Below are 16,814 nucleotides of genomic sequence, written 5' to 3'. Positions count from 1 at the left end.
CACCTTTTCCAAACAGGATTACCCAGCTTCTTTGAAGAGACACTCAGCTGCTTTGTGGAATAGTTTTTGCAGCTGTCATTCACAACAACAAAAAATTATGGCTTAACTCAGGAAGTGAGGTAACAGCGGCAAAGAGAAAACTACATAGGACAGATTATGCTGGCTATCTCAGAAGCACACCTACTACAGAACACAGACTAAATCTCTGGATCTAATTGGCTGCTCTGTCAGTCAAGAAGGGTTAAAGATTTTCAAAACACAAGTAGTGTTATCTTTCTGGCAACAGAAATTGTGTGCAGACTTCATAAGAGACCAAAATTATGTGATTCTTATTCATAGGAAATGAAGTTATTTCCGTGAACATGAAAAACCATCGCAATCAATTAATTGTTCTACAATTAAAGAAAAATCCCAGAGAAAAATCAAAACCAGTTGTCTGCAGAGCACCTGTAAGTACACTGACACCTCCCACAAACAGTCTGCACTTGCAGAGCATGGGTGAAAGATAGCAACAGCTCCATATAATACAAAAGCCATTTGCTGATAAAGCATTTCTATGGTTCAGGAATCCTGAATACTGAATGAGTATTACAACTACAATGCAGAGCAAAAGTGCACAGAGACCACCATGATGAATAAGAAGTTATGATGCTGGAGAAAAATCACAGAAGACAAAATATAACACTTTATTAAAAATTAGTGTTCCATTTCCATTTAATGCACTGATAAAAGAGAAAAAACTTTAATCAATAGCTAATATGGTTACTGCATTAACTATTTTATCCATAAGGCTGACCCTTAAAAGTTAGACATAAAAATAAAACAAAGCCTGATGCTATAAGAAAACAGCTTGATCACAGAACGTCAGTTTAAACAAGATCAGCAAACATATTTGCTATCCTCTGGATATAAAATATTATAGAAATCCAAAATCCTTTACTATTGCTAAACAAATTAATCTCAACTTCCCTCTGAGGTAGGGGAGGGTCTTACCACCATTTTATTACAGATGAGGAAAAATTATGTGCATACAGATAAGCTGACTTGCTGTACGTCACCAAGTTAGTGGCAAAGCTGGAAACAGGACTCATGCCCACTCATCTCTTAATAAAACCCCAGTTCTCCTAACAGAATAGATGGTGTGAAATTTGGCTGTGAAGATTTAGTGCCAATGATTGTCAGAGGATAAAAATCTAATTGCGTAAGATGGGGACTGCTGGGCCAGACACATTCAGTTAAGGTATACTTCATCAGTATTTCCTAGAGTGAATTCTGTCTGAAAATTAAAAAACCTCGACAGAATAAAAGATCTAATCAAGCCTACAATAAGCATTGCCTGCTCCAAGCAGAATACAGCTTTTCAATAACACCATTGTATGAGCACCTCCAATGCCCTCCCAGTCTTGGTCAGATATTTTATATTTTGACCAAGAAGCCCAAGAGAGAAAAAGTCAGCAGACTGGAACATTATGATCGGATAAATGTCTCCTGTTCCAAAAACTAAATGTCAAGGTGAAGGTTAAACATTTAGTTTTGTCTTAGCATTTATCAAGCTGTTGGAGGCTGCTGCCCTGCAGAGCATTCTCTTTTGACATTATTGCCTAATTAACACTGATACTGAAAAGCTGTTTGACATAAGACATTCGCTCAAGGCACTGAGTTTCCTCCTCTGTATAAAGACTGGGGCTGTTTTGCAGTATGTTAGGACCCCATTATGGAAACATGCAACCCTTTATTACAGTACTTGAGTACAGATGTCAGTTAACATCTTCCATTCATTCTCTCAGTCTGCTAATATAATTGAATGCACAGAAGTTCACTTGAATTTTGGAGCAAAGAGGACAGTAAGGTTTCAAAAACAGCTCCAGCAGCTAATGAATGCTAGATGATGTAGTTAGAATTCGTACATTACAAATGAGGCAAAAAGGCATTTCTCCCTCCTAAAGGCTACTACAAATTCATGGGCACATCAGTAAACACATCCGTTGGTGATGGTCTACGTAGGAAGCCATTACAAGCCTCTTAACTTGCAGACAAATGCATGTAATTAGAAATCTATATTCTCTTAATAGGGATTGTAATTTGTGATATTTAAAGCCAGCAGAGAAGATTCTTAGGAAGCACAGCTCTTCACGCTCTCTAGAAGTGAGCAGCTTACTACAAAGAGGATGCTGCATTTCAAAACTGCATTATACTTTTTCAGTGCTGCTTTTTCTTCATTATACTATGTTGTACAAATATGTTCTAGAATGTTCTTGTCAAAACAATTTATAGCCTTTCATTAAGTAGGATTAAGATGAGAATACAAAGCACATGTTACATCAAAACTATTGTATTTGAAATTATCAGAACCTGGTAGTACAGAGACTATACATCAACATGCCTTGATTTTGGTGGAAAGGACATTCAATTAACATCCTGTATTGGAGCAGTTCCAGATAAGCAGGACTCTGATAGAACACTGTAGTTTCTCTTTAAAGCGTTAACTCATGAACTGTGTGATGGCTGCATCCACATCTACATTTAGACTTCCTGAAATTTCATGTCAATTATCCAATTATGTAAGCACTCAGGCAAGAAATAACTCTGGGTATTCCAGACTTTATCAGAAACCCAAGTATAGCAGCCTTATAGGGAGGGGATAGCTAATACTACAATCATTTTAGCCTTGAGCGTGTCCAAATAGCATACTTCCCAGAAAGAAATCCTCTGTGTAGGTGTGTTATGTTCTTCATTCCCATCTGCCCACCAGTGGAGGGAACTACAGAACTGCTAGTCAAACCCAACCACAGGTATTGAACTGGGATCCCTCAGTCACATCCTGAAAATCTTACCACGACAAAGAACACCATGACCATGGTTTTGAAATGTCTTCTGACTAGACAGAAGTAGTGTTTATGCAATTAGATTTTTACTCTGCATAAAGCTTACATGCCAACAGTGTTCAGTCCCAGTGGCCAAGCACTGTTTAACGTCATTCCAGTTCTAGTCATATCTTAATCTACAAGCAGATGTTTTGTGATCGGTACTAGCTGGGGGTAGGGAAGGGAGAATGAATGGGGATGAGAGAAGGAGGTGAAATGAAAAGGGTATCTGTATATATTTGAAAAACATTCATAACTGCTTACAGTTCTTACTAATCCACAAATACTGAGAAGTTATTTTGCACTTTTTAAAAGATTCTCACAACCGAGATGGTTCTCAAAATATTTTTTTTCCAAGATTAATTTAACTCAAATTCAAATCAGACATTAATACTGCTTGTAGCTATGGGAGACAGGGAAAAGAAAGCCAAATAAACCAAAACATAAGCTTTTCTCTGCTTCTTACAGCGTACTAATTCACAATTTGAATCTATTTCATTAATGAATCCTGGGAGTACAGAATCCAACCACGGAATGAAAGCCTCTGAACTAGCAGACGGATCTGATATTTACTCTCACACACTCTTTCCTATACCTGTACTCCCCAGAGAGAAGAAATGCAGAGGTGACAGTTTTCTTCTTGCAACTTCTTTTAAACACAGTTTTGCAAGGCTACCAGCATCACTTCCTTCATCTGTTAACATTAACTATGATAGTAACAAGAAAAAAAAAATTCATTTTCTAAGAAAAAGAAGTGCCACACACAAATTGGCAGTCTTATTTGTTACAAGATGAAAACAAAGTACAAGAGAATAAATTGAAGCCATTAAGTACAGCACAAAGTCCCTATCACTACAGGCTCTGCTGGTAGTTTCAATGCACCCACTGTATGAGTGGAGGGGAAAAGAAAAAAAAAATAAATCTGTATCACACTAGCAGAATTAAAGAAAAAAAAACCCACCACAAAAATCTTTGTCAAAACTAATCTCAGCAGCTGTATGTTGACTGGCACAATAGAAAAACCAGCTGGAAAACAATTTACAGAACACAATATAAGAAGAAAAGAGGTGGTTAGGGTTTGAGAGGCCTTTCACAAAAAGGCAGGTGCATTACTGTGGCAATACTACTTCCTGAATGTGAGAATTAAGTGAACGCCTGCCACATGTAGAGGCCTGGCTAGGCAATAAAATCTGAACATTTGCAGCCATTAGTGTTCTCTTACCAAGCCTCAACAATTTCCTTTTGAAAAGCCTAAATGAGTGAAAATATTTTTTTTGTTCCCTCTCGTGCTTCTATTACTACCAACCACCTAACATCTTAATTCTACTTATGACTTCACTGTATTAATTTGGGATTATTTTCTTGTCAGGCTTTTGCAGTAATTTGCTTTAAAACTTAAAAGGTAGGTTTGGCACTGGTCAGAGCAGTTAAAGACTGACCATCAGGGGACCTGAAGCTTCCATGTTCATATACAGTATGAGAACATAGAAGCAGTTAAGGAGTATGCTGCACCATGGTCACACAGCCATAGCTGCCAGTGAACAGCCATCAAGTAATAACTGTTTATGACTGTGCTAAAATTTGAATCTGCAACCTACAGCTGAAACATACAAGCAAACATTTAAAAGTACAGTAACAGCTCTTCATACTAAACTTGAAACTATTCCCAAATTTGCAGAGCAGCCTTGACTCCAACCTTCTGAAAGGCCTTTTACGACTAGCACCCAGGGAAGCACTTAGCATAAAAGTGATTATTTCAGTTTAAAATTCAGCATAAGCTACCTCTCTCCTGTGTCCAAAGCCTCTCGCAGTTTCATGCTAGAACAAGGTTTTTATGACTATTCTTTCCTCTCCAACTGCTGTGCTCTAGAAAGGATTTAAGCACAAAACTTGAATTTACCCTTCAGTATGTTCTAGCCTTGTAAAATGTTCAGTCTGTACTTCCCCAGTCACTGCAATTTTTTCCCCGCTGCTTGAGAAATTTAACGTCAAGTAGCACTTTTGGGCCACAGGAGGAAACTAATGTAAAACTAATTCACCAGATTGCCATTGTTTATATAAACAGGATTACACTATCAAAAGCCGAAACAGTGGCGACCCTGCCACAATCTAGTCCTGGAGTTTTCTTACTTGAAGAAGTTGCTTCCTTCACCATACCCATTTCTCCATCTCCCAAGACAAGTCATTACATGTATATTTAAATTCTCAAAGTTTTCGTTATTTTTCACAAGGAGAGGTTTTTTGATTTTGATGACTTGACTCTTACCTCTTTGGAAGAGCTTGCCTTAGAATTAATGAGTTTTAAAGACTCTTGGAACACAAAACTTGTATGTGTACTGGGGGAAAAGAGGTGGAAGAAATCACATGTGCAGTGCATCTGCCTACTGGATAGCTAAAACATTTCTTCTGGGGGTTATCAGATGTAGTGTTTGCTAAGAGTAGTCATGTTCAAGTTCTCTCCACCCCCTCTGCAGTATCTTGATTTAAAATCTGGAAAGTTCCATTATACAGAACCCTTAAAGGGCAGGTATCTGGAAAAAGATTTTCAAATCGTGCCACCTCATTCAGGAAAAGCAGTTCTTCTCACAGGAAGTAAGAAAACTGGCAAGTCATTAGATATGAAAGAGCAACCACAAACTGTCAGAGTCCGTGTTCTGGATTCCATTCCTCATGTGGCATGAAAAGGGGGCCCAGTCTGTATTTAAAGCACATGGTGCAAAATTAACGTCTTAGTTCTCAAAGCCCTTGGCCTTTAGTGTTGCTTTGTGCGCACAAATGCCCATTTGCTTCTCTAGGGAGCCAAGCAGCCAAATGAAGATCAATCCACAGAGTCCAAATGATCCCTCCCCTCCTTCCTGATCTCCCTCAAAGAATATCGATACAAGCCTTGAACACCAAACCCTTTCTCCTCAACTGGTATGCTAGTGGCCAAGCTGACGGTCATCATAGGTGCTGTATCTCTTCACATGGATTCGTCGCACTCGGTCACGAAGTTCAAAACCCTCATCATCCTCACTGTGAGATGCCTGGCTTCGGCTCCTGCTTGTTGCTTCCAGCAGAGAGTTATCAGGAACCCGTGGTGTTTCATATAGTAAGACATTTAGTGTTTCCTCATAAATTCGTGCTTCAGGGAATTCAACCTACAAAAAACAGAACATGTCCTTTCCTGATCTATACAGGATAACGTGACCGGAACACATACCCCTAAGTAAAAAGATACTTGAACCATAAAAGACAAAGAGAGTAAAACAATTGTAAATTATAAAGCTGAGCAAAGCAGTCTAACTCCTAGAGTAGAGGATTACTCCCACCACCAGATCACCTACCTCACCTCTTCGTTTAGATTGTCCTAGAATGGAATACATTATTTCTGATTCTTAAGTGCTAATGTTGGACCCCGGTCACCTTACTTGCACCACTGCAAGACAGAAGTTAACTCCTGAAGTTCAGGAAATTCTGTAGATTTCTCATGCTATTCATTATCACATTTTGATGCATGTAGCTCATCTCTTCAGGATGTACCGTGCTTAAAGCAATTCTTTAGGTAACCTTTGCAAAATCAGAGGCGGGAAGACTATGAGAAGAATTGCTGGAAATGTGGGGATATTAAATTAGTTGATTATTGGGAATCTGCATTCCTGCTGAACTTTTCAAACAGATATTCTATAGTTTTGCACATAAAAGCACGCTGATAATAAAAATACCATGTTTCTAAACAGTGTTTGTGCTCAAGTTTTCATTTCATTAATTTCATCCCACCCATTTCAGTTATTCAGGTTGGGACAGATCAGTTTCTGTCTTCTCTTTTTTTGGCACGTATTTTCCAACACTGGAGAAATTTCTACTCCCAGGCACAACCATGTAGTCCAATTACACGCAATGATTACATCAGTGCAAATGAAACACAGTACAAAGTAACTGCAATGAAGTAAACTTATGTAGGTATAATTAGGAGCAGAATTAGATCTTCATTTCATTAAAGAATCTGAAGGCATTTACATGCTTTAAGGACAGAAAGTCCATCAGCTTTAGGAGACTGGTTTTTAAATGCACATGCTTTCAGAATTACCATTCCGTCTTTTCTTCTTCAGAACTGCTACTATATTTAGCCTTCTCTGAATTCTATCTAGTATGCAGCATCTTCTAACAAAACACAGCTCATCCTGCAGACCCCTAAGCAGCAAGCCATCCTAGTAATTCTGATGTCACTGACCATCAATTCCAGCCAATATTCAGGAGACCTGGTATCAAATCTTTTCCTATAAGCAATATTGCTTGGCCCTAGCAATTTGGCTTAAGTGATACATTGCAGAAGGATACAGATTTTTGTATCATCAACTGATTTTTTTTTTAAACCCTAAAAGAAAGGTGGGTAAAACTCCATTACCTTGGTTTGCTTCTTCTCTGTAGCATACACTATAGAGGTACAACAGACTTCAGCAAGTTTCCGACCCTGTCCATAGAAAGACCAGCAGCAGATTTCATCCCCTATAACATCCTTAATGAAAAGAACTCTGCCATTGAATCGAAGAGAGAGTTTGTCAAACAGTTCTATGTTCTTCAGCAAGTTGTCATCTGAATTACTGAAACACAGCAACAAAAGAAGGAATACGTTTTTTCAGCTGGCCATGTCTACAGAATTTATATGCCTATTCCACCACAGTTCTAAGCACTGATCTAACTGCAGAATACAAGTAAGTAGTGAATCATTGCCACGTGCTGCTAAGAAAAGACAGGGTAATAGCCGATTTCAGATACAAATGAGATGCTCTAATCCCCATGAGCAAACACACCAGCCTTTAGAGGCCAAGTTTTATAATTAATAACGACAGCACAATTTCCCAAATTATTACATCAACTACAACTATCTTGACTGACGCTCAATACAATTAAGTCCCATGTTAACTGCAGTTCTCTTTAGCCTACTAACAGCAAGAGTCCAGAGTCAACACATTGGAAGGCCAGCTGAAAAGCAAGGTGTTCTGCACATAACGCTAGTGATACCATATACAGATGCCCAGGGTGAATAACTTATTTAGGAAACTGTTTTATTGATAGCCAACACAATGTAGGATCTTAATTACTTTTCAAAACAAGTTCTAGATGTTGTAAAACAACCAATACACGTTGTATTATAGCTTTAAAATCAAGTAAGGCTACCAGAAAGCTATTCTTAGAATTTAAAATATTTTACTTAAATAATAACAACATAGCCAATCAATGTCCAATTTGATTAAGTAAACAAAACCAAAAAAACCCAACCAAACCTAAAAGTTTTACTCCTCTGACACTGAAGACAGCTGTATCAAAAATACGTATCTCTGTGCCCCTTTGTCTCTTTTTGTAGGTGGCTGGGCAATACTGTGCAGGTGTGTGGAAATCAGTGAACATATTACTGCCCAGACAACAAAGCTACCCTTGCTAGCTTTAACAGTAAAATTCCTCTTTGGACCCAGAAGCTCAAGGTTCACACCTTACTGCCAAAAATCTACCTAGAGAGATGACATCATACTCTTGTGTGCAGTAACCTTTTGCAAGTGGTCCCAGGTGGTTATGAAATCCTTGTGAATCAAGACACTGCTAGAAGAACAGCCAACTACACTTTACATAAAATACTTAGTCTGAGAAGCATTTATGTTCAGATCTAAATCAAAAAAGAATGATGAACAGCCAGACAAAACCTTCAGTTCACAAGAATCATTTGATAAAGCAATCTGGGATTCATTCAGCCAGTTACAAGTCCCAGTCCCTATCAAGTAGCAGCGCTGGGAAAAGAACGTGGAAGTCTTCATCCATTGATGTTAGTAGACCACACTGATGATGTAACTGAGAAAGCTCTTTTTATACTGCTGATTGGGAAGAACAGAAGGAAAGCTTTGCTTGCTAGTAGCCAGTGTGGACTTTTAAATAAAGACGCCTCATTTAAACACCATCAAAGCATGCAGATTCATGTGCAAGGAATAATTAGAACCCTACAGCTAGCTGAGATACCAGCACCCTCCTGGTATCTAGGATTCTGTTGCTCTCATTACTAGTATGTTTACATTTGCAGACCCATGGTGACATGCTATTCTGTGCCTGCTTTAGCATCACTGCTGTAAGCTAAAGGGTAACACAAGGACGAGTCCAACTCGACTGGCAGATACAGAATGCGGTCTCCTGAAAAATGGGCTGCTCTTCAGTACTCCCGCAGGTAGCATTTCCTGACTACCTGAAATATCATGATTGTTAGAATCAATCTCTGTAACAGAGACAATCAGTTTGTCTGGAGAAAAAAAGCTTCCATGATTGCATCTCAGTCTGAAAAGGTCGAAAATGAGGATTCTCCATAGCATAAAGGATGACTCCCATCACTTCAACGGCTTGTTTGGGAAAATCCAAAGCCATACTGATAGCATTGTAACAAAGGGATCACGACAGTTACAGCATAAAACAAAATATGTAATGTTCCTTTATATAGGAGGAAAGCCAGTAAATTCTTGACCTGGCCCTATCTGAGTTGTTCCTGAGCAAAACAGATACTTTCCTTTGTAACCACATAATCAATTCATTTAGAGGCACTGGAACATCAAGAATGTCTGTTGGTCAAAGAGTGCTGTCAGAGGTATGTGCAGACTGAAAAGTAAAGCTAAGCTGATAAGGTCAGCATCATGGCTGCATTAGCTTTGCATTGATTGACAAGGTAACGCTCTGGTTACGAGTTTGTCCTGCATTACCTAAGTTACATCTAGTTCCAGCCAATATTAATAGCCTCGTCATTCTTATCTCTTAGCCCTTGTTTCCATTCATCTTTCTCACTCAACTGAATTGTACACTAGACTTCAACAGATACAGTTTGTTGTGTTCTCCTTGCATTTAGATTCACATTAGGCAAAAATAACTGCACTCATCCATAGATGAGTACTGCTGTAAGCAAAAAAAAATCCCGTTAGGTCATACCATATCTTCCTCTACTCCCATAGCCAAAAGGAAACTTTCCCATTACAGTGGGGAAAAAAACCTGACATACCTGGTATAGGAGTATTTGTTGTTGCTTCTGTTATAAAGCAGCTTAACAACAGGCTATTGGGAGAGAAAGGAAAAAAAGAGAAAAGGTAAGTTCTGTGTTCAAATACATTTAGCAAATGTTCAGTTTCTCACTGGATAGTTGTGGAAAAGGAATTACTTTCATTGATGATTCTATCAGTCTCTCTTCTTCTTTTGGAGATGTGATAATAGGGATGCTACAGACAGGCTCATACAAGTCTTTCTTGTCCTGTTTTAAAGAAAAAAAGAGGGAGAGAAAATCAACTCAAGAGATAAATACTAAAGCCAACATCTGCTGCTGCTGCCTTCTCCAACCCCTCCAGCCATGTTCCCAAATCCTGTGATGCCAAGGTAAGAGTCTGTGTTGCTATAGTAACCACACAGTGTTACCTTGATCTGCAACCCAGAAATACAGCGGAGAGATTTCTTATCCCCAGAAGGCAGTGGTAATTGAAATATTGGGATGCAGGTGAATGTCCTTAGTTATAGCAGGGACTCTGTGCTCAAGTCATATTTGGTTTAAGTGGGTTTATTATTCTATCCTTTTCTGAAGGAAAGGATAGTAAGAGTTTGCACTAGTTTTAATCAACTCAAAACGCTGCAGTATATAACAATATCAGCCACTATGAACTGAACATTTGGCAAGAACAGCATGTCACCAAAACGGACTTCAGCCCCTTGTGATACAAAAGCAACAATCAAGAGCGTGTAGTACAGTCTGTGACTTCAGACTCCTCATGTAGTAAATTAAGGAAAGCTCAATAGCTAATAGGAGAGCCTTAGAACATTTTGGTTTTAGAAGGCAGGCTTTAAATTCCTAACCAGAAGGAGAAATCATCAGTGTGGCTTTGCGTTTCTTTCAGTGGATACAAGAAGTATGTTGAACCTAGTATGCAAGGCATTTATTAAGTACTATGTTTTGTCCTGCAAGAAACATGCACTTCACAATCTTAAGTCTAATAATAAGTTATATATATTGCACCTGGCCTAACCTTATTAAGAAGTTGGCAGAACAAGCTGCTTTCAATTAGCTGAATGCAGAGGGACTTGTTAAGTGAATAAAGCTACTCTAGGCTTACATATTTGCAAAACTGATACAAAGTAAAGTCCTTAAAGTACTCAGTGCTTATCCCATGGGTCTTTTTCTCCACTAAGATCCAAACTTAGCAAAAAAGTTGCCAGGCTTTCAAAGATCAAACCCATTCTGCCTAGAAATATTATCTAATTAGAAGTGACGTAACTTAGGGGAAATTTAGACAAATGCCATAATGTCTTTTAAAACATACGCTCAAAATAATCATGTTTATTCAATCAGCTCCCTTTACATTTCTGGCTTTTATTTCATTTCACACAAGAGGAACTCATATCTATTTCCTACATAATTTTTTTAAAAGAGGAAACAGAAAAGAACCAGTCCCCCCTGTTTAAACCACAAATTGTGAACAGAGTTTCTGCTTTATTCATCCTCCTGGCATACCTGTGAAGTAGAAGAGCGCTACTATCCCCATTCTGAGAGGGCAGCTGGACAAGTTAATGGAAGAACAAAGGGAAATGATGGACCCTTCATCATACCAGACATCTCCAAAATGACAGGAACTTGAACCTATGTCTTGGACATTCTACATTCACATAATCTAACCAGGGGACAATCCTTCTCTTCTTACAAAGACATAGCTCCCTCAATAATGTAACCACCTCACTAACTACACTAAGTGCCTTCAGAGCACAAACACCCGTGGCCTGGAAGGCTGTGCCATGATAGCACATGGGTCTGAAAACATGGCCAGGGAGATCATAGACTAAATTCTGTCTCTTATTCAAAGCACCGCAGCATCTCAGGTGTGCATACAATGCAAGGATAAGTATGGCTTTGATAAACATACTGGATAAGCTCTTGCAACTACTTGACTGCTGTCTCATTTTCTTTCCAGGCTGTCCTGTACATCTAAGGACTTGATGCCACCTCTAAGGCCATGAAACACTCTCTCAAGTTGCCTTAAGTAAATTTTCTAAGCAAAACATCTGTGAAAACTTTTCAGACTACTTCTATTTCTTACCTGCAGGGCTGCTTGGCACATGTCCACTAACCCCTGAATGAGATAATATTTGGCTTCTGCCATCAACTCTTTGATCTCCTGTCTGTGTTTTGGAAGTGCAATTGTGTCATCTCGGAGATAGTTTAAAATTGTTCCGAAGTGCTTCCCACAACGGTCTATAAGGATCCAGCCTGAAAAATAGCCATCACATCATTTCAATCGTGTCAGCGCCAGGGGGCAAGAAAATGCTCCTTGGAGAGGTTAAATAAGCCCAGCATTTCCTGAAACTGCACGATACTCTTCCCATTTCATTCAGTGGAAGTCTTTACTGGCTTTGAGCAAACTGAAGTTGGTTACAGAACAGAAACTCACGGTGGAACCAATCCTTTGGTAACTCCTGTATGTTCTCGCTACTTTCCAACAGCTCAAAAGAAAAGCCTCAAAAAAGCTAAAAATACTTGGCTTCCTACTGCAAGACGCTAAAATTGCTGGAAGAACATGACTGCATTGGATCAATCGGTCACAGTCAGTGGGCTGCCTGACCAAAATGATTATATGTAGTTCATCTTTTCAGTATTAGGTTCCGATTAAAAGAATGGACCTTTTTAACTGATATAGAAAGTCTAATAATTTACATCTATTTAACTGACTGTTGAAGCCATTCAAACCTTTAAAAAAAAAAAGCGTGCTTACTGTTAGGATCAGTTGCTTCTTTTATTCAGAGGCTTGTCACATTCCAAGCAAAAGGTGGTGTACTGTATTTGCACATGGATAAATGTAACTGCTGCTACAGTGTAATGGCTGGGCAATTAGAAACTTACCACTGAGAAAGCCAAGGAGAGACTAGAAAACAGGATTCACAAATGTCTGCAGCAAGTATATTTCGGATAAGTTCTGTCGCCTAAGGAGAAGGATCTGGCAGTTTTCCAGCCACATCTTAGAGAGATACGTTCCAAAGATGCTAAAAGGTTGACTAGTCCAGAAAACCCAGTATGGGAGAAAAGCTGTTCTAGTTTCCAAATGGAGCGAAGAACAGGACAGAAACAGATCAGGAGGGAGCGGAGAGGGGATGCAGCACAGGAAGCAGTAGCAGACGGACAGTTCTTGCAATTTTAAAACATCCCTGAAGTCACATTCACTAGGAAACAGGATGTCTGACCTCTGCCAGACTCTGTAGCTGTTGGAACATGAACTTTGTTTTCCATTCAGGCTGAGGCTCTTAGACAAAACTGCTGGACTACATGGATCAAGCTGTATGTAACGCTCAACAAGACGCAGCCTGCTCAAGGGGAACTTGGTTTAAAAGCTGTGCAAAAGCCACAAGGATTTGTTGCAGTTAAGTAACGCACTGTTGTGCATCAGGTTTAAACTGATGTAATCTGGGCATGCAGAAGAGCTGTCGCTTGTGGTTGTTCAGAAACACCAAGAGCTTAAATACTTGCCAGCCCCTCTTGGCCTTTTCCCCACAATGGCACAGCCCCTGTTCCTAAGGTCCCATTTTGCCCTGGACTATTAGACAAAGGAAAACAAAACCACTCACAGCCACTGCTGATACTGGTCATCTTATTTTTTCTACTCTCTATAATACATTAGGCATTTTTATAATGCCAGTATTCACTGTCTAGCAGGAGGTGACATACTACTTGACCGATAGCTAAATACTGTCACAGCTTTGTAAGCCACAAGTGGAACATGCTGCCAGAAGGAGGAAAAAAAAGAATTTTCAACAGAGCAAGCAATGCTATTCTGAGTTTTAAAGATGAAAACTGAATGCCCCCTCCCAATATGCGCATTTCAAATGATACCACTACATGACATGACATAAATGACAACCCACATACTGTCTGTTCAGTCTTCATAACAACATCAACAATCTGCATACCAGCTGTAATCGCAGGAAAGAGAACCAGTCCTTCCACTGGATAATTTTAGCAACCAAAGAAGACATTTTTTATAAAGCACAGAGGACTGCTGGCACCAATGGGAGTCGGCTACCTAATGTTCCAGGTTATTTTTGGAATATATCTCTCCCTACATCCTTAGCTGAGTGCAGCCTTAAGGTTTTTAAAAAAAAAACCACCAAAACCCAATCATTTTACAAAAATCTCAACAAAAGACCTTCACTTACCTTCCTTGTCAGTGAGCACTTCCATCCTGCCGCTGAACATGGCCTTAAGCATTGTGTCGTGCCTGGTCAGTACTTGTACTGTAGTGTAATACAAAGAGCCCCCAACGTTTAGGCGCACATACTTGTTACCGAGGCTGCCCCCTTTGAAGCTGCAAGCTTTGGGCTTGGGCCCTGCAGCTGGACAAAGGGCAGAGGTTAGACACGTGTCGCCCGACATCTCCTTCTGTAGGTAGATGACAACCCTGCAGAGTGTGGGCTTGACGGATTCCGCCGTGATTGGTGAAGAGTCACAAGTCACCAGATGAGGATGGCAAGGCAGAAGCGATCATAACCACTGGGCCCTTGAAACAGAAACATGTAAGATCAATACAGAAACTGGGAATTCCCGTTTACAACAAAACCGCGAAGCCCACATTGAAGTAGATTCCCAAGGAAACATCTACACGCTTTCTGACAAAACAGGATTTAGCTGTTTTTCAGACAACTTACACAGCAGTATAATGCAGTCGAGTTATAGCTGTGTTAATGTGGCACGCTAAACTTTTCTGGACTTCCTGTTATTTTGTCCTCAGCCAACACTACAAACGCCATACAGTACCGCAGGCCAAGTTTAAATGCTAGCTGGAATTCGGCTCCTTTTCAGCTTCCCAAAAGAACACAGCTCTTTTTGTGCAGAGCTGAAACACAGGGGAAGAGCTTTCTGCCCTTTCTTCTGCTGGGGTGCGGATCTGGATGCGTGGGGTTTGTTGCTGATGTTTTGTTTTTTAACTGGAGACATTTACAAACGTCTCTTCAAATGCCTCAACACGGAAGTGCTGGACCATAACATTGTTATTTCCTGGCAACTCCTTTCATTCAAAACTCTTCTTCCTCCACCCTGCAATGCCGAGCAGTCAATATAGTTTTAATTAAAAAAAAAAAAATAATAAACATGTAACATGCCACACCCTCCTGCCAAGAACAGCCAGTCTTTGGAATATTTGTCTCAATTAAAAACCCAGCTAGACATTCACGGCTTCTTTCTCTCGCCAGTCGCACTATGCTTATCTTTCCATTGACAGTAAGCTCAAAAACAAACAAATGAAGCGGGCCAGATCTGAAGTTCTTCAACCAGAAAAGTACAGATACAAGCTTCTTACCTATCTTCTACTAATTATCGTTCTCAAAAGCATTTTGCTGTTGTCTTTTTTTGTTGTTATATTTTTAAAACTCTTTCAGACTACAGATATCTCCTCCCTATGTGCCTATGGCACATGAATAACCTTTTATAAATAAACATAACAACCTGCTAATTATATTGCTATTCTGCCTACATTCTTCTTCTCACCCCACCTCAGCTTTCAACAGAGAAGAAACCCACAGTCATCCGTCTGCACAGCAAATTACTTGGCAGCTACAGATAACATCTTAAAATTGCCTGAGATCTGAATAACTACTGAACTTAGAACACGTAAATATATAATGTTATTCTGCAATTCCTAACTCAGTTGTTCTAATTAAGCAAATGGTACAAACAACGTACAAATCTAAGTCCGATGCAACGGCACACTACAAATGGAATTGGCCACGAAAGTAACAGCGGTATGAACCAAATATTGTGTATTAAGGTCCTGGTGTCGGATAAGAAGCTAGATTACTCAAAGCAGCTGAGGGTTATAGAGAAATCAATCCAAAATTGTCCAGGCATTGCAAGTAACACAGCTCCTTCCAACTAGTCATAGGTGTTCATTACACCCTGTTACGAGTAACTAACTCAAGACCAGAAGAAACTACACCTCAGCTGGCCCACACTTAAGCCTTTTAGTAAAATCAGAGCCATGACTTTGGTCTACATGCTTGTCAGCCATGTCCTTCCTTGCTTTAAACCCTGAGCAAACCCTTTTTTAGGACAAAAGCATTCCTTCCAAAGACTGATCCTGCAACGAAAGAGAAATCCAGACACAAACAGATCCAACAGTGATCTGTGTTCACTAGCCAAGTGTCCAGGCACCTCTGGCACTTCAGGCACTTACTCACTCTCTGACCGAGCAGGACGAAGCCAAACACGAGCAGGACTCCTTACACAGCCAGCCCAAGCGGGAGCGAGCACCAACTACTACTCGAACGCGTTCGTTAACTAGTAGGCGAGGAGGCTTTTGCTGTAAACAGTGATGCATCCTTTAATTATCCCATTAACACAAGGGAAAACTTTCTGCGTCCCTTCCTTCCTGCCCTGCGAGGAGGAGAGCTGGCGCGGTGACACCGCAGCTCGGGCGCCGCCAGGAAACGCTCCCTGCTGAGAACTTCCATAAAAAGGAATTCGGCCTTGGCGGCTCCCGGGAAACCCCGGCGGGCCGGCCCCGCCGCCCCCCGGCCCCGCCGCGGCGGAGGCAGCCTCCGGCCTCGCCAAGCGCGGGGCCCGGCACGCGGCGAAGCTGTGCGCACCGGGGAACGGCGGCCCGTCCGGGGAGAGGACTCCGCCTGCCCCAGCTCCCCCTTCCCTCCGGGGCCCGGTCCGGCACCTGGAAAAGCAAACGGAGAACTGACCCCGCGGCGGGCCGGCTGCTGCCGGGCGCCCGGCCCGGCCCGGCCCCGCCCGCGGCCACCGCTCGCCGCCCTGGGAGAGCCGCGGCGGCCCCGGCGCTCACCCGCCCGCGGCCGCCCCACAGCCCCACCGCCGCGGCCCCGGCTGAGCTCATTTCCTCCGCGCCCCGTCGCCGACCGACAACCCGGAAGCGCTCCCGCCGCCGGGACCGCGGCTCCCAGAGCGCCCCGCGGCGG

The 16,814-nt window shown here is 41.1% G+C and overlaps 1 protein-coding gene across 8 annotated transcripts; it reads right to left on the bottom strand.

The window, feature by feature from the left end:
- Positions 1–662: 662 nt before the first annotated feature.
- Positions 663–16,773, bottom strand: TNFAIP1 (TNF alpha induced protein 1). Of its 8 annotated transcripts, none has more exons than XM_055721176.1 (7): positions 16,682–16,773; positions 14,055–14,395; positions 11,948–12,117; positions 10,030–10,119; positions 9,874–9,926; positions 7,252–7,447; positions 663–6,004 (listed from the first exon to the last, which is right to left on the bottom strand). In XM_055721176.1, the coding sequence occupies exons 2-7, from the start codon at positions 14,269–14,271 to the stop codon at positions 5,786–5,788; spliced, it is 945 nt and encodes a 314-aa protein (XP_055577151.1). In that variant the 5' UTR covers positions 14,272–14,395; positions 16,682–16,773; the 3' UTR covers positions 663–5,785. The 8 variants fall into 8 exon arrangements, with proteins under 8 accessions (XP_055577151.1, XP_055577141.1, XP_055577147.1 ...); XM_055721166.1 differs by having other exon boundaries at positions 16,581–16,718; XM_055721172.1 differs by having other exon boundaries at positions 16,556–16,691.
- Positions 16,774–16,814: the final 41 nt, after the last annotated feature.

Source organism: Falco cherrug, chromosome 1, assembly GCF_023634085.1.
Source record: "Falco cherrug isolate bFalChe1 chromosome 1, bFalChe1.pri, whole genome shotgun sequence".
Classification (NCBI taxonomy): Eukaryota; Metazoa; Chordata; class Aves; order Falconiformes; family Falconidae; genus Falco; species Falco cherrug.
This window is presented reverse-complemented; position numbering and strand designations above follow the sequence as displayed.

What these genes read in the sequence shown, in the direction of transcription:
- TNFAIP1 (XM_055721176.1), bottom strand. Translation starts at nt 14,271, where the DNA reads ATGTCGGGCGACACGTGTCTAACCTCTGCCCTTTGTCCAGCTGCAGGG. An exon ending in TGATAGAATCATCAATGAAA is followed by an intron (nt 9,927 to 10,029) that starts GTAATTCCTTTT and finishes CTCTCCCAATAG; the next exon opens with CCTGTTGTTAAGCTGCTTTA. An exon ending in AACAAATACTCCTATACCAG is followed by an intron (nt 7,448 to 9,873) that starts GTATGTCAGGTT and finishes GCTGTGTTTCAG; the next exon opens with TAATTCAGATGACAACTTGC.